Below are 22,866 nucleotides of genomic sequence, written 5' to 3'. Positions count from 1 at the left end.
ATCCGAGGCTCAAGCTTTGATTTTTGCTGCAGGTTCCACTGCAAATACACAACAGATTTTTCCTTGAGAATGTCCCACCATGTGAACATACCTTCAGTCATCAGACTTGTTTATTTGACATGCTATAAAGGTAATTTTTGGAACAACCCTTTTAAGGGGATCAAAATCTTAAAAGTGGAGTATTTTTCAAGATCTCAGGAGTCAGTAGACCTAATGTGAAACGATCTGAAGTGATATTACAAAGTATATTAAAAGAACAATAGATACTTGGGGCAGACTAATTCAACTTCTGACAAGTCTCTATTAGTGGAGATCTGAGACCACCGCTCAACAGGAGCATCTCAGCACTCAGCCCCCACTATAAAGACCCCAAGTGGCAGAAGGTCTCTGATGAGTCTTGTTCCTTGTCCTGCCATTAGCTGTCCTTGGAGAGGCGTTGAAAACTTTTTTTGTACATGGCTAACCCCATCTCTCCCCAAAGAAATTGCTGGTGAGAGTTGTAGGGGTACATCACTCAGCCAAGAACTTCTGTCCTTTCTATCTAGGAATTCTGCTGATCTCTGTACCCACACCCTTCAAGTTGGGTTCACCCATGCAGTTTGTATGCAGCTTTTGGTACAGTATTTAATGATTTTTTTTTCATCAAAACAGAATATATTATTCCAGCTTTACCAATAAAAAAATGTATGACTTTTGTTTTCAGGTAAACTGTACTTTCCACTTGCCTGGCATAGCGGCAGATCTGTCTTCCGAGATATATGCTGATTATTCTGAAAATTCAGTATTCTAAATATGTTAAACCAAAAATGCTGCAAAGTTGGTGACTCACCTGTTTATGTTCAGCTTTTGCTATCTTCTGTTTCTTATTCTTAATCCAATTTGTTCCAATGTATTCTGTAACAGTTTGGAGCCTTAGGACCTTTCACACAGGAAGAATGATTCTGCAAAATGCTGCAGAATTTGCCCTTTCATACCAAAATTTGCATGTCTACCGAGCAGATAGAGATGCAGATTCGAAAACGTCTTATATTGGCAAATCGGTGGATTTTGATGTGGATTTCCGCAGTGGCAAATTCCACTGCGGAACAATTCTGTTCTGTGTGAAAGGTCTTATAGACTTTATCTATCAAGTAGGCCGTGTCTTGAAAATTCATTTATACAGACTGAGAATTGGCCTGCTGTAAACGCACTGATTGACAAAGCATGTTGATTGGTGCTTGTTCACTGCCGTTCACACACAGCAGATGATCAGCTGTATGGGGATGTACGATTGTTAGTACAATCATTCGTCCTCATAGTGCTGACATTGGTCGGGTGTGCATGTCCTTGTTCACATGAAAGATGTACATCTAACCAGTGAGGATATTTTTCCTTGCATAAATGTGCCCGATTAATCAGCCTGCATAAATAACCCTTTAAAGGGGTATTCTGGGCTTTTTAAACTGCCGCTCGGGACCCCCCTCCATCAGTTGACTGTCTGACCTGTTGCTCTGACAGCTGGCTGCATATTGTCATCAGTGGTCAGAGAAGGAAATCAAAGTGCAGGCTGCATTCCCATTGAAGTCAATGGGAGCGCCGTGCTGCTCCTACACCTCCTGCTCCGGACAGGACCTGACATCCTGAGCTGGAAGTAGAAGAGCAGGGCAGTGCTCCCATTGACTTCAATGGGAATGAAGCCAGTGCTCCGACTTTCTCCTCTGATCATTGATGACAATGTCTGGATGATCAGCTGATGGGAGTCTCGAGTGGTGGACCCTTGTTCATCAACTATTGATGACCTATCTAGGGATGTCTATCCCCCACAGCACTGCTATCACCTAATTACAAATCTAATATAAATAAGCCTACATGCTTTTTCTTGCACCACACTTTTGACCCTTTTGCTGTAACTTTGGTGTATGATGTTGGTGTCATTAGATGACTCACACGCTCGCCGGTGCTGTTAAATCATCAAATGTGACTTGAATACATTCAGGGACTGTCAGGCAGGTTGAAAGTTACAATGTTAAGTCTATGGGCGGCGCTGCTGTGCTTCAGGCATACACTGCTAAGCTACACCATACACTGCCTAACCAAGAGCGATAGAGAGAGAGAGCAATAGAGAGAGAGACAGAGTGAACGATAGAGAAACAGAGAGAGACAGCAATAGGGAGACAGAGAGAGAAATAGAGAAGCATAGTGAGAGAGTGATAGCGAGAGAGACGGTGGGAGAGCGATAGAGAGACAGAGATAGAGAGAGAGACAGATAGAGAGACAGAGAGAAAGTCAGCGATAGAGAGACAGAGCGAGAGAGCGATAGAGAGAGACAGTGAGAGAAAGAGCAATAGAGAGACAGCAATAGAGAGAGATAATGATAGAGAGACAGACACAGAGAGAGCAATAGAGAGACAGAGTGATAGAGAGAGAGACAGTGAGAGAAAGAGCGATATAAAACACAGAGAGAAAGTGATAGAAAGACAGAGAGAGAGCGATAGACAGAAAGAGATAGAAAGTAAGACAGACAGAGAGAGCAATAGAAAGACAGACAAAAAGAGAGCAATAGAGAAACAGACAGAGAGAGCGATAGAGAAACAGAGAGATCAATAGAAAAACAGAGAAAGATAGAACGGGTTAGAAAGATAGGCTGCTTACAACTGGGGGGGCTGCTTACTACTGGGGGGGCTGCTTACAACTGGGGGGGCTGCTTACTACTGGGGGGGATGCTTACTACTGGGGGGCTGCTTATTACTTTGGGGGGCTGCTTATTACTGTGGGGGGGGGCTGCTTATTGCTAGGGGGGCTGCTTATTACTAGGGAGGCTGCTTATTACTAGGGGGGGCTGCTTACTACGGGGGGGCTGCTTATTACTGGGGGAGGGCTGCTAATTACTGGTGGGGAGCCTGCTTGCTACTGGGGGGGGCTGCTTATTACTGGGGGTGGGGGCTACTTATTACAGGGGGAGGGGCTGCTAATTACTGTGGGGGGCTGGTTATTACTGAGGGGGAGGCTGATTATTACTGGGGAGGGCTGTCTATTACTGGGGGGGAGATAAATTATATGCTGCCCTATGTGTGTGCTGAGGGGAGATAAATTATATGCTGCCGTATGTGTGTGCTGGGGGGGGAGATAAATTATATGCTGCCCTATGTGTGTGCTGGGGGGGAGGGGAATAGATTATATGCTGCCCTATGTGGGTGCTGGGGGGGAGATAAATCATATGCTGCTCTATGTGTGTGCTGGGGGGGGGGGGTCGGGGGGAAATAGAATTATATACTGCCCTAGAAATAGATTATATACTGCCCTATGTGTGTGCTGCCAGGCGCGGGGGGGAAGGGGGAATATATTATACTGCCCTATGTGTGTTTTGCCAGGACATTCTAAATGTCATAATTAAATAAGTATGCACTAAACTCCAACCTCCTTCATAAACCCGCCCCATATAACCAAAGCCCCGCCCATGTCCCGCCCAACCCTGCCGGGCCTTGTAAAAATGTTCTTGCTTGAAGCCGGTCCCTGGTGCCAAAAAGGTTGGGGACCACTGTATTAGACTAGAATGTGCAAGTAACAAAATAAATTGACTAACTGCTACAATATGCTGAAAAGTTACAGAGTATAGCAACAAACTAAGCTTCATCGATGACAGATATTTGTGAAGCTGTGTTTTTCTACGATTGACATTTGCTGCTTTTGACTTTTCTAGGGAAAAAAATCCTTTACCTCTAATCGTCAGCCGAAGTTACACTTACAAAAGATAATGCTCCCTAATGATGTAGTCACACCTACGCTTGCCCTTAGAAGCACATTCTCTGAAGCGTGCTTGGGAAGTTACAGATATAATTATAGTGGCATTTACTAGAAGTGAATGAAGATGCTTCTCTAAGCTGTAGTACGCTTGCTGCTAATTCAATGACAATGCGTGCCAGGACTACAATACATTATAATGATTAGCTAATATAGAAAAGTGTCCTGGACCATGGATTCCCTTCATTACGCTTACATCTGAGGTTACCATAGTTGTACACACATATATTCCGGGTTGTGCTGCATAAAGTTACATAAAGACATTTTTCCAAGCACTTTTTTTTTGGGTGCTTCTTGCCCTTTGTGCAACTTTGACATTCCTTGAAGAGGCACCAGCACACAGATTGCCTTCATCCACCTCCCATTGAGTAAAATGCAATTAAAAAATGGAACCATTTGTATTCTGTTTCCAAAACTGGAAAAAAAAAGCGCAGCAGTCAACGCATTTGATCCAGTGTAAGGCCTCGGTCAGACGGGCGTTTTTTGCCGCGATTTGCGGATCGCATGACAGGTGCGCATCTGCAAATCGCGTGACCGGGGCCGAAAAATCGCCGGAAAAATCTGCTCCTAGCCGCGTTTCCTTTGAAACGGGCCCGAGCACAAGAGCGCTGTCCAGCCCATTGAATTCAATGAATTCCATTGAAAGCAATGGGCTGCCGGCGAGCGCAGGATGAATTTTCGGGAAGGGCTTATATTTTGAATGACAGCTGAGAGCTGCCCCTGATGGGTCCCTGCCCTGAGCCAATCAGAGGCAGCACTCACTCACCTATTCATGAATTCATGAATGGGTGAGTGAGAGCTGCCTCTGATTGGTGAGGGCTGTGACCAATCAGAGGCAGCCCATTCAGCAGGCGGGGATTTTAAATCCCTGCCTGCTGAATACTACTCAAAGCAGTTCAGGAGAACTGCCGGTCAGCCGCGGCTGAACTCCGGCTGCAGGGACAAGGTGAGTATGTATATTTTTTTTATTTTTACACATTTTTGGATGATTTTCAGGGAAGGGCTTATATTTTTAAGCCCTTCCCGAAAATTCATCCCACGCTCGCCGGCAGCCCATTGCTTTCAATGGAGCCAGCTGTATTGCCGGCTTCATTGAATTTACTGGGCAAACATCATTCTTCTCTGCCACAGCTGTTACAGCTGTGGCAGAGGAGAATGATTTGTGTAGTATATGTTCTCAATGGGGTCGGCGCATATAGAGAAGAGAACAGGAATCGCAGATCGCAGATAGGCGCGATCTGTGATTTCTTGTGTCCTATAATTTATCGGACAAGCGCATAAAAAGCGCCCATGTGTCCAATACCATTGCAAAGCAATGGTTCTATAAAATCGCAGATCGCATGCGCATGCGCAAATCGCGCGAAAAATCGCCCGTGTGACCGAGGCCTAAAAGACGGAATGGAGACGGAAAATACAAAAACGGATGGAAACTGAAGACCTTCCATATATTCCTATGGACTTGAAAAAAAACTGAAACGTTTTCTTTCCATTTTGCTGTTTCCACAATGGATCAGCAAAGTGGAAATGAAAACCCCGGTGTGACAAGGCCCTTATTTCTAATGTCATTCCGCAGGGGTATAACTTCAAGCTCCTTCAATCCCCAATGCATAATCTATGGCAGACCCCCACCTACAGTACCATGTGCTCTTCATAATATTGATTTTTAGGTTTGCCAGTGATCTATTGAGTAATAATGAGGAATATTTGTGGTATCACATACATCAGCTTTCAAAATTCACTGCTGTGGCATAAACCTTACATTTACTTTGTACAAAAACAGCAGCAGTAACCATTTATAAGGATTGACAGAAGATATATTTGAGAGACTTCCAGGTAATGTGTGTGCACATATTATATACTATTTATTGTACATTTACTGGGTGGAAATTAACATTTTTCTGCATAATGTGGGCATAAATACTGACATTAATATCAATTTATTCAACACATAGAAAATCCTTACAGAATGTGCCTCACATATCATCGCCACTGCAGAAGCTTTACCGCATAGGCAATAGCATATTTGGAAGCTTTCTTGGGGAACAGCATGTCTGTGGAAAGTAACTACACAATAAATCAAAGCTATAAATCCTGCCTGCATAGACATGACCATATAGACCACCAATAACCTACTGGGAGTAAAGTTTACAAAGTTGAATCTACACAGAAATCATTCAGTACCGGCGATTCGTATGGCAGGAAGATTGCACATTACGTGAAACTGGATGACTGCCAAACTCTTTGTGTTAGCAGTGAAAACAAGAATAAACACCATATGTCATATGCAATGCCTCATGGCAACTTCACAAGACTATTCTCAATGCTTCATCAACACCTGGACCCATGGTTAACTGGAGTCCACTTTGGCTCCGGAGAGCATCCATAACCCAGTAGGTCAAGCGACAGACTCTAAGTCACATAAACTATATGTTTCATTTATATTTGTCCTTTCCATCACAGATGATTAGTCCTGTCTGCCTAGCATTTTCTAAGGTTGATGTTTCGGTGTTTGGTATAGTTCCAGATACTTAGGAGGTGCATTCAAGTTCTAAGGTCTAAGCTTTTTCTAAAAAACTACTTTCCTAGATAGCTGTGACGTCTCAACATAATCTCCCTCTTGATGTACACATTTTGCACAACTTTGATGCCATGATTGCATGGCTTCTGCGAACGCTTCTTTAGGGTTCTGTTTTGCCCACAGGAAATTAGCTTATGCAAAAGCAGCACAAATGGAAAATGTGCGATCACGGAGAGAGTCCATCATTGGAAAAGGCCAAAAATTGCTAGGTGCAAGGTCAAATGACTAGTGAGTATGAGGAACCACTTCAAAGTTGTTGTGATGAAGAAACGCCCCCACCCCATGAGTCTCGTCTTGATAGATTCATGACACTCACCTAGAGGAAACCTTTTGCGTCTTCAGGATGATGTGCACAGATCCTATGGAAATGTCAACTTTTCAATCTCTTCTAGTCAATCAACTGTCCTCTATAACCACTTGCTCCAGTTGTGTAATCAAGTTGTCGTACCAGCTGGTGTGTAGCTGAGGCTCCTTTGGTTACTTCTCACATAGCGTTTGGCCTTCTTAGAGATGTCACACCAGTGAACACACATTTTTCATGTCCATGACACCTTAACCTCATGTCCCACTCAACTGACGATGAATGTTGATGGGTGTCATTTCACGTATGGAAAAAAATGGATAATTATATGCTGTTCTTGGAACATGAACATCATCATTTTAAACATTCACAACGCTTCTAATTCCGGCCGCTGTCACATGGGTTCTGTGCGCCGGACGATGCTGCCCTCTTTGTCACTCAGAATGCAAGCATCTTCTAAAATGTGTCCCATGCTTCCATCTGACCCTATTCCTGAGAAGAAAAAAAATGAGGAGACCTTAGAACTTGAAAGCAGCTCGTGGGATTCTCTATCAGTTGCTCTGCATATATATGGATACACCACATGGGTTATCATGCCCTCCACCATTAATTGTGTTAATACATTTAGTGGAGGATAATAAAGAAAGGCAAAAATTACAAGGAGCAACATAAACTATTAATACTGTACCTTGATCACGAAGGTTCCTTGAAGCGACCCTCCAGACCTGTAGAAACAAAGATGGCGGCACCACTTCTCTGACTACCTAATTGACACCTGGGGGGTCGCTTTGACTGGTAGTTGATTATTTTCTATCATAAATAGATTTCACCTGGGTGTCATTGTGCCTGATTGGTACCCTGATAGATTTCCTAGGAAAAAAGTATCCTGGTAAAGCTGTTCTGATAGAAGGGGCATGCAGAAAATATGATCTTTTAATTTTTGCTCCAACAGATTTTGTTCTTCATTGCAAAATTGCTTGCAATATTCTTTTAGAACAGCAGATGTGTCAAATGCATCATAGTGGCATCTGGGTTATTACACTGGGCCATAGCACTTGGCACTGTTTATAAGAATGTACACAGTGTTAGCTGGCAGTATACATTCAGACTATGCAGGCTGAAAAGATACCTTTGTACCACATATTTGTGTAAATGCCAGAATATAGGAGCGGCAAAACTAATGTATGGGAGCTGGAACTGATAGGCAGTAATGTAGCCAAATTATAAGTCCTAATTAACATCCAGAATGATGGTCACATTGATCTGGTCTCGTGTATTCCTGCATCAAAGCTAAAATAAGACTAGTGGTCTGTATATCCAAAATCTAAGCGTTAATCTCAGAAACTGTTTATGCGCACACATCCATATTGGATGGCAGATGTCTATAACTAATGTTCATAATTTCTGAAGAAACATCTATGTATATAAGGGTATGTATGTCCACAACACTCAGCTCAATCACCATGGTTCTTAGGCTCAGCCATGAGGTATTTCAGTGGGTACCCGACCTTTTCGTCCAAATCACTGAAAACAGCATTCGAATGGAACCCTGGGCAGAACAATGTGCTTTCATTAGTCAAACAGAGATCACTTTGGTCTCTGTTTGAGCAGCTTTCCATTCCCTTCAAGCATTTTTTGTCAGAACGAATCGAAAGAAATGGAAACTTGTTCAGGGACCATAGCTTGTACCATTAGTCTCCGTTTCACTAATAAGAAGTTTACTGTTTCGTTCAGGGTTCCATCTGAATGCAGTTTTCTGTGATTTAGATGGAACCCCCAGATGGAAAACATGGGCGCACGCTGAACCCAGCTTTAATCTTCCCTTCCCTTTATCCACAACAACCAACATTAGTCTACGTTTACTACTGAATGTTGTCTTCTTGGAGGCTTTTCATCTGTCAAACAGGTGCCTCCATAGGAACAAAGAGACTACAAACAGAAATGCTTCCAAAAGTGCAACTCTGACTGTATACTAAACACCGACAGCATCACTTAAAGCTCATGGGGCTCAATGCAAGTAACAGGAGCCCTCAACTAGCAAACATCATTTCTAGTATTGTCTCCAAATATGGAATAACTAAAGGGACATTTTGAGCTTCCTCAGGCTTCAAGGCTCTTGTACAACTACAACCTATGTATCCCTATAGTTAGGTTCCTGCTAACAAATATGAATTTATTGAATACCTTTGTCTAATAGGTTGTACATAATAGCTCTTTCTTCTAAATACAGTACATCAAAGCATATCACCTCACCAAACTTTTTCTAGTCTCCAGCTGACTCTGCCTGCAAACTAATAGTAAGTCACCATATTTTAGCTACAGAAATCACATCTCCACTGCTCACCCTTGCTGTACAATATAATACAGCATGAGTTTATGTTTGAGCATTACAGACAGAGAACAGGATCTGCAGTTCTTTGTGCATAGTTTGTAGAACACAACATAGCAGCCAGACTCTTTCCACCAGTCTTGAGAGAACTGAGAATCACATGTACACCCTGCAAAATAAAGAATACAAATCATATAACGGCCAGAAATAATGTTGTTCCTCATACACAGTGACTTATTCTAAAAAGCTATCTGAAAAGTTAGGTACACTTTAAGTTCTCTTTTACTTTCATGCTTTGACCAACAGCCTGAAATCTAATGACTTCTCTTTATTCTGCTAGTTTTGTACAATTTTCGGTCTTTCTTTAACAGTAATAGTAACTATAAGAGAAATAACTGAGCTCACCTCTATCTCTCAGATTTCTATATTACTTCATCTGATTTTCACCTCTTTGCCCCATGAGTTATTATGTGCCCTCCTTATTGATCATTTCTCCTTCTTCACACTGTTTTAACACATACATTTGTTGCATCCTTCTTGCTCATGCCAAAAAATACTTACTTTGTCTTGGAATCCCTGGTTTTCTCAGTGCATCTGTAGGCACTTTCCGTAGACTATAATGGGTGTATTTTTCATGCAAACAAGCTGCATTCTTAAAACATGTCAGTGAAACAAGGCCATGTCATTAGCTTCATATTACGGTCCACAAAAGATGGGCCAAATATGGGCTAAAAAAAACGCTTTTTGGAAAGCTGCCTTAAAGTTCTAGATCCTGTGTAAAATGCATTCACCATTCAGTAACATAACAAATAGGTTAATACTCACCTCTTCCCACTCCCGCTGTTTCCTGCAGTGCCTATTAGTCCTCCAGTTATTTGTTTGATTGATCGGTGAACTCTGTTATTGGCTGCAGTGCGTGCAACATCCCGGGGCAGTCTGTGAGGTTAGAGTGCAGGCCCGAATTGGGGCTGGGGGACACAGTGGGGAGAAGGGAAACTAAGCCTATTTGTTATGTTACTGTATGGGAAATGCCTTTTACACAGAATCTAGAACCCAGACAACCCCTTTAAACTAATAAACCATTTGAAGAAGAGGAGCGAGGGCCCTGCTCGCAAGAACTTACAATCTATAAGGGAAAAAGGGTGACACAAGCTTAGTAGATGGTGGAAACACAAGAAGTTCAGTTTCAGATAGAGATAGGACATGATGTTAAAGGCAACGGACAATCATTGGTGTTTATAGATGTCCATCTATCTATCTATCTATCTATCTATCTATCTATCTATCTATCTATCTATCTATCTATCTATCGCTTACTACATAGATGTGGTAACGGAAGAAGGCTTACTGTGTAGGTATGATACCAGAGCCCAGGTTACTGCATACACACAGTAGATATGGCACCAGAACCAAGCTTACTACATAGATACAAGAACAGAACCAAGCTTATGTTTGTCACTTTCAAAGGAAAAATATATTCACTACCAGTATATAAAAAACATAATCCATCAAAACAGTATATAGACATACAGTTGTGTCCCCTTGTTCTCTAGACACCTGGATACATTTGAAAACAGGGTGTAAATCTTGCCTAAATTACAATTTTAAAAAGCGACCGCAGCTGACTTTTCACAGCAAATCAGTAGCATAAAATCCAACTCAAAATCTGCACCATTTTGATAAGCAATTTGGTGTGGAATTCACCCCCTCATTAGAAGAGGTGGAAACTGGATCGAAAATCCACTGCTATAAATTGTAATACTGCCGGACTTAAATTCCGTGCTGCATGTCCAGAGATAGTCCCATTTTTTACGCATGCAAAAAAAATCATTAATATGAGTAAACCCAATTACATCAATGGACTCTATTCACTGTGTACTGCGCACACCCTAATCTTGTGCTCCAGTCCTACCTTCCTCCCTCTTCAACTCAACAAGATAAGAGGAGAGAGAGCTATGGCCGTGCTGGAGAGCAGTCAGCCTATTCTGCTAAGGTTCAAGGTCCGCCCGGGGAATTCACCAGGGAATTGGGCCAGTCCAATTCTGATTGGGTGTCATTAGCGTAGAGATGGTACTAAAATCCAAATTTGCTGATAGTTTGTCCTATATGGGCTGTGTAGATAGAAAAGAGGAGAAGGCCTAGGATCAAACTTGGAGGACCCCATAGCAAGGGCAGGAAGAGAAGACGTAGAGCTGACCAATGATACACTAAAGGAGTGGTCAGACAGGTAGGAAAGAAAACAAGAGAAAGCAGTGTCCTTAAGGCCACATATTGAGCAACAGTCAATGATTTAATGCAGAGAATTCTAGAAGAATCAGTAGAGAGCAGTTGCCACTAGAGTTGGCCTTCAGGAGATGATTTGCCACTTTAGTAAGAGCAGTTTGTTTAGAGTGTAGAGTGAGTAAACGAGAGTATGAGGAGCCAAGAAGAGAGTTGCCACAGAGATAGTTGATTAGACTAGACCAAGTGTTCCAGGAGGGTAAGTAAATGAGAGGTCGGTAGTTGGTAACGCAGGACGAGTCATGAAAGGTATCTTTTTCAGTAATGTGAATATGACTGAACATTTAAAAGAGGAGGGAAAGATACTAGAAGAAAGAGAGAGGGTACATATTTTAGTGAGCTGACTAATAATAGATGGGGAGCAAGACTGGACAAAGTGTGAGAGAATAGGACCCTAATATAGGTACAATAGTAGAGCAAGAAGAAAAGAGGAGCCTGGAGACGACTTCTGCTTTTGGGTCAAATGCACAAAGACAACATATGGCAGGAGTATGCTTCATGTGGATTCTACCTGGAATTGTCATCAGGAAACTCTATTCAATACGACTAATCCACTATGGATCTGCGGCAACTTTAAATTCAACTCCGTCATAGAGATCCAAGGCTCCGCCTAAGGTTTCTGCCCCAGATTATGGGGTAAATCCAAATTAGCTTTTTGCAACGCACATTTTAATGTATGTGAATGAGGCTTTACGAGAACAGACATAAGGACTTCTTCAATGCGCAGAGAATAGAACCCATCGATGTCAATGGGTTTATTCTCATGAGCACGTTTTGCAGGCGTATTTCGTGATACTTGCAAAAAAGTAAGTCTGGTTCTATTTTTCTGCATATTTGCACACCAAGACCCTTATAGAAGTTATGAGAGGTGAGCAAATTTTAATTAACATGCACGCAAATATGCAATTCTGTGGGGAAAAAGAACACATCTGGACCTCATTAGGCTAAATAGCCTTTTAAATCACAAAGAGGTGTGCCGTGTGCCCATGAGAACTGACCCTTCTTGTGCAAAAACTACAGTACTATGCACCTATACATACTCTAACCTACCTCATCAAACCTCATTCACTGCGCCAATACCTTACTGAAGCGTGAACAATTGCACATATGCTCATGTGAAGCCGCCGTAAGTGATGACAATCTCCGTACCGCACTGTAGGTTATGTGGGCGGTATATAATTGACACGAATCATGAAAATAATAGATATATATACATATATCAGAGCTGAATTTGAGATAACTGTCATAAAATCCTGATCTCACAATGATTTGTGCTAAACTACCAACCCAGCGCCGCTTTATCTGCAGACGCAGCTGTTGAATTTGGTCCTACAAGCCACCACATAAAGATCTGCTTTGCTTGTTTAGTCTCACTTTGTGTTGAAGTCGGATGTGCTCCGGGCCTTTTCACAGTTAAAACGATAAAACATTCAGATTTATGTTGTTCTGCTCGATTCAGTCATAGGTAGGAGTTAGGAAAACAGAAATTCCTCATTCTGCAGAGCAATAATGATTGTACCGCTCCCGGCATTAAGTGCTTTTAAATGTTAATGTTATAAGGAAGGAAACATTTACGTTTTTTTCAAATATTGTATCTGATAAAGAGAAAACTATTCCATTAGATGTTGTACAGATGGAAGTTATGGAGTATTGTTTCTAGTGGCGCAGTGTCCAAGTTCTTCCACTGTAAATCAGCTCTGTGTTCTGCAGAGTAAATTATTGTTTATGTTTGGAACCGAAATATGTTCAATCACCGAGATAAACCGAGGCCCTAATGCACAGTGAATCTGCTGTAACTTGCTGTAAGACGCAACTTGGATTATAAGAATTTCTAACCATACACAGTTTACTGTAATGTGAAATGGATTGTTCTGCAGCACTTACAGCTAAAGAAGCAAAGCCTATCATTACAACTAATTGGGCACAAATTGCACCGACTTTGGGATGATGTTGAGTCACAGGCAAAACTTCACTTATCATAAGGGAATTACACATAGAGAAGTTCCCTAATAGTGTTGAGCCAGCCAAAGCAGTAAAACCCTGTTTCAGGTCGAACTGCTAAAAGTTAAGATTAGCACAGAGTTCTACCTGAAACAGGGTTCTACTGGTTTGATTTGCTTAACACTTGTCCTGAACACTGATGTGTAACACTGCCTAAGAGCAATAAAAGCCCTGTATTATAACATTCTCAGGGTATCATACAGGGATTTGATGGCTCTTGGACAGTGTTACACACTAGTTTTAGAGGTTTTGGTGAACTTCCAGTTTGGTTCAAACTAATGCAGACCAAACTGAACTTTTTGCAAAAGTTGGGCGAACCAGCCAAAACAAATTTTTCAAAAGTTTGCTTTTCACTATTTCCTAGTATAGTTCTACTAAGAATGGCTAATTCACTTGCCAGTAACGGTTGATCTGTTAGTCTACAGGGGCTCCTTCTAACCAAAAAGGATTACAATGAAATTACATTCCCATTGGCCACAAGCTACAGAATGAGGTAGTGTCCTTCCGACCACTGGCATAACTATAGGGGATGCAAGGGATGTGGTTGTACCTGGGGCCAGGAGCCTTAGGGGGCCCATAAGGCCTTTTTCATCCATATAGGGAGACCAGTAGTATGAATAAAGCATTATAGCATTCAGGAGTTAAGAGAAGCTAGTGGGCCCCATGAGCCTTTAGCTACGCCCCTGCTTCCAACCCATTTAGCAGCACATGAGCAGTTGCTCAAAGTCATGGAGAATGCAGTCATGTGACAGTCTGCTACTAGTTGACAACGACCATCAGAACTGGAATTGTAATGGGGTACACGGGCATGGATTTTATAATTTTATTAAAAACCACTGGGCATGTAGCCATGTTGATGCACTGATCCAGTGACGGCATATTTTATGTACTATGAATATAGCTTGCGGACCACTCTAAAGTATATCTTTAGTCTCAGGAACATTTGATTTAAATAGCAACAGCTCTTAGCTTAAACTATGCTCTATTATAGGGATTCTTTCCTCTGGTAGCATCATGATTAGAGATGAGCGAGTGTACTCTCTAAGGCAAGCTACTCGAGTGAGCATTGCCTTATGCGAGTACCTGCCCGCTCGTCTCAAAAGTTTCGGGTGCCGGCGTGGGAGAGCGGTGAGTTGCGGGAGTGAGCAGGGGGGAGCGGGGGGGGAGAGAGTGAGAGAGAGATCTCCCCTCCGTTCCTCCCCGCTCTCCCCCACCACTCTCCACCCCCCGCTGGCACCCGAATCTTTTGAGACGAGCGGGCAGGTACTCGCATAAGGCACTACTTGCTCGAGTAGGTTGCCTTAGCGAGTACACTCGCTCATATCTAATCATGATCAATAGGGCCTGACCTCTAGGACCCTCATCATAAGGAGAACAAAGGGTGTGGTGTCCTTTTAGCTTTTGTTCTATACAGTGAGCTAAAGACCACCTACTAGAAATTAAACTGCAATACAGCTCCATTCTAGTGATGGTCCCGACTTCTTGCCATCTGCAATGCAGGAAAACACTGTACAAAAGTCACATAACTAGCACTGCAGCCCTTTTATGATAAGGATTCTGACAATCAGTTCTGCACCAATCAGTATCCGAGCCATATGCCCACTTACCATGGTGGAATATCCCTTTAAGCCACAATAATGTTAGAGCACAACTCTAGGACTGCACTAACTGTTAGGTCAATACTACTGTGCACATTACGTTCTTAGTGCTGTAGTGCTGGTTTTACAGTTTGGTGGTACCTACTATGTGGCATTGAAATGTCCCTAATATGTGATGATATTGTGTACCATGGGGATGTATAGTACTTTATGTCACTACTTACTTGTCAACTAGTTAAAAACTGAATTGTGGCTCCTAAATTTTAGTCTATTCCTTTGTGGTGAAGGTAGTCAGCCCCTGCCAAAGTTGTTATGGACCCTATGAATTGTTGTTATGGCCTATCCGTTAGAATGACGAGTATGTATAAGATATGATTTGCCAATGAATCTATATTTTTACAGAAATCTGTATTAGTTTGCATCCAATTCTCTTATTTCTTGATGGACATATGTCTTTTTTCAGTCTTGCATACAATATTACTCATTTTTGGGCCAAATCCAACTTTTAATGGTTCACAAATCAGTTTGCAATCCCCTGATCATTAGGATGCATTAGACAAATTAATTTGCCGGACTTTAAGTTTGCCTTTGGCGAAGTAAAGAGAATAATAGTAGTGTTGATTCTCCTACTATATTATGTGGACTGGCAAATAGGTAAATTGGGCAAATCAGGCAGTATGATTCACCCATATCCAATTAGTGAACCCCACATTGATTTGAGCTTTTAAGACTCTCCATAGGAATCTTAAATTAAGAGTTTTCATTGGACGCAGTAAAGACTGGATGCAGAATATTTCATTATACAATGATTAAACCTAATTTATGTAAAAGCAAAAACTTCTTGAACTCCCTTATGGATGCGGCGTAGTTTAGTACTTAGGATGCAACAAATTTGGGGGATTTTCATCTCCACATTTCAAAAGCCATAATTTTTGTATTTTTCTGTTGGCCACATGAGGGCTTGTTTGTTCTGTGGTGAGATGTAGTTTTTATTGGTAGCATTTTTGGGTACACTTAATGAATTATATAACATTAATTTTTTGGGGGGGACATAGGGTGAAGGAACACATTAATCTTGCCATTTTTTATGGCATTCAGTATGTGTTATAATAACTGACATGATAATTTATTTCTGCAAGTCGGTTACCAAAATTACCTATTTCTTTAAGTGTTTCCCCTTTTGCACAGTAAAAACCGTATTTTGGGAAATATATATTTTTGCCATCACTGCATTCAAAGACCCATAACTTTATTTTTCCATGGAAGCAGGTATGTAAGGGTCTGTTTTTCCATTTTGGGTTACATATGATTTTTTTGATCACTTCTATTGCAAAATAGACAAAAGAAGCATTTCGGCTCAATTTTGTTTGCATTTTCTTAAAGTGCTTGCCATATGGGATAAAAAGAGTGTTCATTTTATTGCACAGGTCATTACGGATATGGCAATGTAGGACCCTGGCTGTCAGTCACCCATCAGTTCAGCTTCTGAACCTGTGCCCTCTACATGGCGTAAATGTAAGGCATTTTGGAAGAACCCCTTCCCACCCATGACATACATGTACTTCATTGGGCATGAAGGGGTTAAAGACTCAGTTCAGGCTAAGAACTGCATTGTAGATGTAGTAAATCAAGGCCATGATATATTAGAAAGCTATTCAGTATGGTAATGAAGCTGTATTCAAGTAACACAGCATGACAACTTGTGGTCCTGAAGAGCAGAAGTCACCCCACAACCCAACAACTCTGCAAGAAAACCTGCAGGTGAAGGTGTGCTGCTTGTATAAAAGGCAGCAAACACCAGGTCTGACGTTCTGAACTAGTCTTGGCCCTATGCACACAGCTGTATAATGGATATATTCTGTACTGATCCATAATGTGGCCTTCATAGAAATGTATGAGGTCCTACTGTTTCCATGTATGCGTCTAATTTAGCATGGAAGCCAACAAATTTTTTACCATACAACAAAAAACAATTATGGCATGTTCCATCCTATGTTATATACATATAGTGACACTTGTTTTGCGCAGTGTTTCACACATCCCCTTGTGTATTGCATATACATTTGCACACTTCCCGTAGACTTCTATGGGGCCCTTCGGTACTCAAATACGCAGGACAATAGAGCAGGTCCTATTTTTTTACACACAACTGAAATACACGTAAAAAAAATTGTTAATATGAAATAACGTCAGTGTGACATCAATGTGTTCTATTCTCCTCATATTGCGCGTGTATATTTTACGCGCTCAAATACGTCCATCTGAAGGAGCCCTAAGTGCTTATTTAGGGAACAGAAAGCAGCAATTGGGAAGTTGCATGGAGAAAGATTGAAGAAGTTTCTGAAGTGTTTTTCTTCTTGTTCTCCGGACTGTAGCTCTCAGCCAATTTCTAGATGAAAGGCTGAAAAATTGCACTCAGTTATTAGAAATCCCCTACAGTTTTTTTCTACTAGAAGATGTATCTGCCTCCACAGGCAAAACAGATTCCTCAAGTGAATCAATAAATCAGTAAAAGTCCTTCATAGTGTAATATCCCAAAACAAGCACATAAATCCTAGCAGACATGAGCCTGGGCGCTGCTCGGTAAAACTATCATGTACTCAGGAATACTGCACAGAACTAGTTTTACCAAGTCCAAATATGTAATCAATACAGGGCACCAAGTAGTTTCTGTTCTGCGGGATAACAGAGCCATAGCATAAAGCAGCATGATACAACTTGGTGACATTTAGCTACATTTTTTTGCTATTTATCTTCTATTTGAAGTAGCTAAGGCCAAAATAATTACTTTTTGTAAAGTGTATACATTGATATCCATCTCTGAATGGCAGGAGCAAGTTTTGATTTTGTGTCTTCTACTAATTGTTTCCATCTGCTGTGACTTCAGACCCCTTTGGTGGAATTGGGGGGAGAATCTATAAAGGTGCAGAAGTTGCAATTTTACAGAGGCCCTGGAGCCTGAAGGGGCCCAGAGAGCCTTACTGCCCCAGTTGAGTAGACCAAGACTTACCAATGTTATAAATGATGCCTAATAGGGGCTCTGCTATGGATTTTACATTCGGGTTCTGCAATGTCGAGTGGCATCTTATACAACTACCCAGATTTCCTGAGTCACCCTCAGTTCTTGTGTTTAAAAACACCTACGTCATGTTGTGGCTGGTGGACGGCCGTGGTCCGGGTGGCTTGTGGTCCACATGGTGTGACATGTCAACATGTATTCATTTTCTGTCAGCACTGGTCAGCAGGGAGTTAACTACTCCTTGCTGTTAAGGGGTTAATTGACTGGCTGGGTTAGCTGGCTGCTCAGCCAGTCAGTTAGCATTGTTTGGTTATTTAAACCAGCGCTTCTGAACAGAAGGTGCTGGTTATACTTTCAGTTTGGAAGGATTTTTGGCCTTGTCTGCAGCTCCTGGATTGGAATTGAATCTCCGTTAGGTCATATTTACATGGGTGACTGCGATATTGGTCCAAGTTTTATTGTACTTGTAGACCGGCATTTTCTTCCTGCGATTGTGATGCTTTTTGTGAGAAGAACGCATTGCATAGCTGCAACATGTGAATTGCATGTTGTTCCAATAGAAAAATAGAAAATCACATTCCACTCACATTTACATGTGAGTGCAATGCATTTTTTTTAATTCTTCTGTCAAGAATCAGCCAAAATAGGACATGCTGCTATCAGGACCATGTTAATTAGCCCATAAATCATTTGGTTATTTTGGTGTTCCGTCTAAATCACAGTTGAACGAAACTCGCACGGGAAAATAGTTAGTTTAAATACACGCTTAAGATAAGTCTGCTTTTGTTCTACTTAGTTATCTGCGGTGTTTTTACATCTTTTTTCCTTCACTAGTGGGTGTATTACATCTTACATGTGCCAATATTCCCCTTCACCATTTAGGGAAAGTCAGAGTCCCTCCAGCTTCCCGGCGTGGGGTAGCCCTCACCAGGGCGATTGCTCCGCTTAAAAGTAAGGTCTTCTCTTCTCAGAAGGTTTAGAGTTGGATCCCCATTTTCTGCTTCCTTTTTGTGTTAACCACATTTATACTTAGTATATAAATATTCATCCATTTAGGGCACAGCTAATACATCCGGGTTGGTCATAACAGCCTGAATATGAGCTCATTTTTCTAAGAGTGTTAACTGTTTGTGACCAGTCTGGTGGTTGATACAAAATAATTTCCCAACTGTTCCAATGTGGAACGTACAAGTACAGTCAAATTCCTTTCTGTAAAGACTATATCCACCTTCAGGGCTTAAACACATAGGCGTGTTTTTGTCCCGTTTTGCCCCATGAAAATCATGGCCGCAAAATTGGATGAAAGAAAACTATTGATTTTAATGGTTTAGTTTTCACTATCGGGATTCTCACACGTTAATACCATGTGTGAGAAAAGATAGGAATTGCCCTATTTTTCGCGCACATCATTTTTCTATGTACGAGAAAGATAGGGCAGGACCGATCTTCCTACCTTTTTTCAAACTTGCGTGCTATAGCGTGGAGTTTAAATAGTGAAATAGGAAAAAACCTGGTTCATGCACGAATTCACTCTGTAGCGGTGAGCGTATTAGCATATGCGCCCATATAGGTAAGCCCTTGCAACCATTTTTATTGCTCTATTCCAGTAATTGTGAACCTTATAATGACTGAGTGTCCAAACTGCAACCCAAAACCCACTTATTAATCACAAAGTGCTAACACGGCATGGGGTGGAGCTTATCACGACATAGGATTTTACCTCGATCGATATAAAAAAGACAGAGACGCTTCAAAATAGACAGCAGGGAAATGCCTTGTGCTTTTTCTTTTCTAGCTGGAAATTAGTCTTGTACCCGCAGTTGATTTCATACGTCCTCTGCAGGCTTCCCACTGTAAGCGCTCTCTAGGTTCCAGTTGCCAGCTTCCTGAAGTGGCCTCACCTGAACAGCAGTGTGACACCTGACCAGGCCGCTGGGAACCTGAAGCTGGGGAACGCTGACAGTAGGAAGCCTTCGGAGGAGGTGAAGGGAGTGCTGCTTAATATGACATCATCTGCGAATACGCGGCTGATTTCCAGTCAAAATTCGCACCAATGGTGAGGATTTTAACAGTTTTTTGGATGCAGAAATGCTGCGTAATTTGCCATTCCACAGCATTTCCGCCTTGTGTAAACAAACCCTAAATCAGCTTGAGGTTTACTTACTACCACGTGCATAGTGGCCTCAGTAGTAATAGTGTCCCCTATATCGGCCACAGTAGTAATAGTGACCCCACAGTGGCCTGAGTAGTAATAGCGCCTCCCTCCCCCCCAACCCATATACTTACCTCCTCCTGGTCTTCAGAGCACCGTTGCCCCTCTTTTTGACTCTCCCACAGGCGGAAGTGTATGTGCCTGGACACCTCCTCCTTTCTTCTCGGGTCAGGGGAGGAGGATCCCAGGTGCACACACTGCCATCAGTATGGCACTCGTAAACAGTGCCGTTGAGTGATTACTAGCTGGGAAGCTGCGGCACACAGACTGGTGATCACAATCATGCTGACAAGCCATCGGTATGCATATCCACAGCGAGGGTTCTGAGTGTCCTCTTTAGCATGCCTGCCATAGGTTCACCGCTACGGCTCTGGTAGATCTAAAATGAACAATGAATCAGCATTGCAGAAGGTCTTGATCAATCATTTCCTATTGTTTTGTGTCTATAGGTCAGACTGCAAAAAGATCTGTGTGCTCTGATCCTGCCTTCACACTTTCATCTGTCCTCTACTCCTTGCTAATCTATCAGACAACACAGGGTTGGTTTATCATCTGTTGCCACTGAGACGCATCTATCTGCAGAGGAGCTGTCGACTCAAAACTATAGCTACTTCTTAAATTAAGTTCTTAAACAGGTGGGCGTCTTTTAGTCCGGTTATGAGCCCACAATTTTTTATAGCCGCATAACGTGAAGAAACGAAACCATTGATTTCAATAGTTTCATTCTCACTATCAGGATTCTCGCACGTTAATACTACGCCTATCCGCCCTATCTTTTTCGTGCATGGTTAATACAGAAAAATAAAAAAGCACTTTTTTTTAAAAGTAGGTAGGGAAAAAAAAAATGAAAAAACAAAACAAAATGACCAAGTCCTCAAAGGGTTAAGCATCTAAAAATCCAAAAAGTCTGATGATTCAACACTTATTTCTAACATTGAACTGCAATATAAAGTGAAATTTCATAAAGCCAGAAGCCGAAAACCAAGCAGAGAAACCCAATTAGGAAATCCCTCTGATCCAAAATTTAATTTAGAGAATGTGAACATTGTATTTAGGGCTTTCTGACAAGATTCGAGGACTGCGACTGCACAATGATCCAAAATACCCGATAAGTCAACACGTGTCAGCTCCCAGGACTTAAAGAATGCTATTGCTGCAGTGACTGTTATGTATCTAACACTTCTAATGATTTTTCCCCCTTAGGTCGGCATAAGTGACATGGAAAGGAAACTTCAAGTTTCTGCAATATTCCTGTACCAACTACGGATGAAAATGTACCATGGAGGAACAGTCACCGATTTTTTTCATTGTGAATGGGAACATTTAATTCAGGAGACTAACTTCTGAGAATGCAACAATACAAGCGCGTACTGTCTTTATAAGTGATGGTTATGATTTCTAGTATTATTTGAGTTACCTGGACACTTGGAGACACTTGTACATTTTTCTCTCTATTCTTTGTAGCATGAAACCAATGGATTGTTGAAAAGTGGTGTTTTCGGTATGGACGGTGGGTATTTTTTTTTTACCTCCACAAACATACAGGTAATGTGATGAACCAAGAGTATACGCAACTGAATATTATTTTTTTGATTTTTGATGTGAAGGAAGACCTATACTTTCAGAATGTAATAGACATAAAAATAATTTTAAAAAAATCAAGTGTACTGTACAACTACACGGAATACAAGTGCGGTTTTCTGTATGACGAGTCAAAGTGGTGCATTTTATTTCTTACACAAGTTTACATGTTTTTAATACTCTATAATTCAACATCTGTGACAAATGCATAGCTGTAAATAATAAAATAAATAGCAACTGCTTTCCTCTATTTTAGTTGGGGACATGAATTACTGATTTATGTGTGTATTTATTTTGGCTTACAGTTTGTAGCTTTATATGTTAACCCTTTAAGGCTGTACAGCTCCGATGTTAAAAGACGTCCGTCGGGGTTCTCTTACTGTATATTGCCAGCCTCTCTGCTGTCGGAACTTCTCCAACGTGTCACCTCATGCAGTAATGCCAGAAAAAGAGTAAGCCCCCTAGGAAAACCAGGATACAAATTGGACTGGAAAGGGTTAAAAATAGAGATGAGCGAGTATACTCGCTAAGACACATTACTCCAGCGAGTAGTGCCTTAGCCGAGTATCTCCCCGCTTGTCTCTAAAGATTCGGGGGCCGGCGGGGGGCGGGGAGAGCAGGGAGGAACAGAGGGGAGATCTCTCTCTCTCTCCCTCTTTCCCCGCCCGCTCGCCGCCGCAACTCACTTGTCACCCGCGCCGGCCCCCGAATCTTTAGAGACGAGCGGGGAGATATTCGGCTAAGGCATTACTCGCTCAGTTAATGTGCCTTAGCGAGTATACTCGCTCATCTCTAGTTAAAAACTACCCCAAGGGCAGCAATATTGGAGACATAGGCATTGAAAACAACGGGCTCTCAAAGATATAACTGAAAACCTTATTCCAAAAAATATTGGGACATCCACAAACGGGTGGAGAGACATACTTGTTTCCTGTATTGTCTGTGCAACAGGACGTGTGCTTTATGGTAGCTGCAATGACAGTGAGGTAATGGTCAGCGACGTGTCACAATACAGTGAAGAGTTGAAGTATAGCCTCCACCTTTATTGTAGATAGTATGGTTACCCTGTCAGCAGTACAATAAAGCTGTTATTTGTTGCTTAATCCACTGCCCTCTAATACTAATGCGATGACTCTGACTATGCCCCAATCTATACAGCAAAGCTGAAATGAACTGTGGAAAAAGAA

At 41.8% G+C, this 22,866-nt stretch overlaps 1 protein-coding gene across 1 annotated transcript in view; it reads left to right on the top strand.

Moving 5' to 3' along the window:
* The window catches only part of NKAIN3 (sodium/potassium transporting ATPase interacting 3), a 550,404-nt gene extending 528,531 nt beyond the window's left edge, over positions 1-21,873 (top strand). Inside the window, exon 6 of the mRNA XM_066579000.1 lies at positions 21,302-21,873. Within this exon, the coding sequence (XP_066435097.1) occupies positions 21,302-21,315 (14 nt within the window). The 3' untranslated portion in view covers positions 21,316-21,873. The remainder of the gene's footprint in view (positions 1-21,301) is intronic.
* The last annotated feature ends 993 nt before the right edge of the window (positions 21,874-22,866 follow it).

The sequence above is a fragment of the Eleutherodactylus coqui genome, chromosome 9 (assembly GCF_035609145.1).
Source record: "Eleutherodactylus coqui strain aEleCoq1 chromosome 9, aEleCoq1.hap1, whole genome shotgun sequence".
NCBI lineage: Eukaryota > Metazoa > Chordata > Amphibia > Anura > Eleutherodactylidae > Eleutherodactylus > Eleutherodactylus coqui.
The sequence above is the reverse complement of the archived record's forward strand: the minus strand, read 5'-3'. Positions and strand labels throughout refer to the sequence as shown.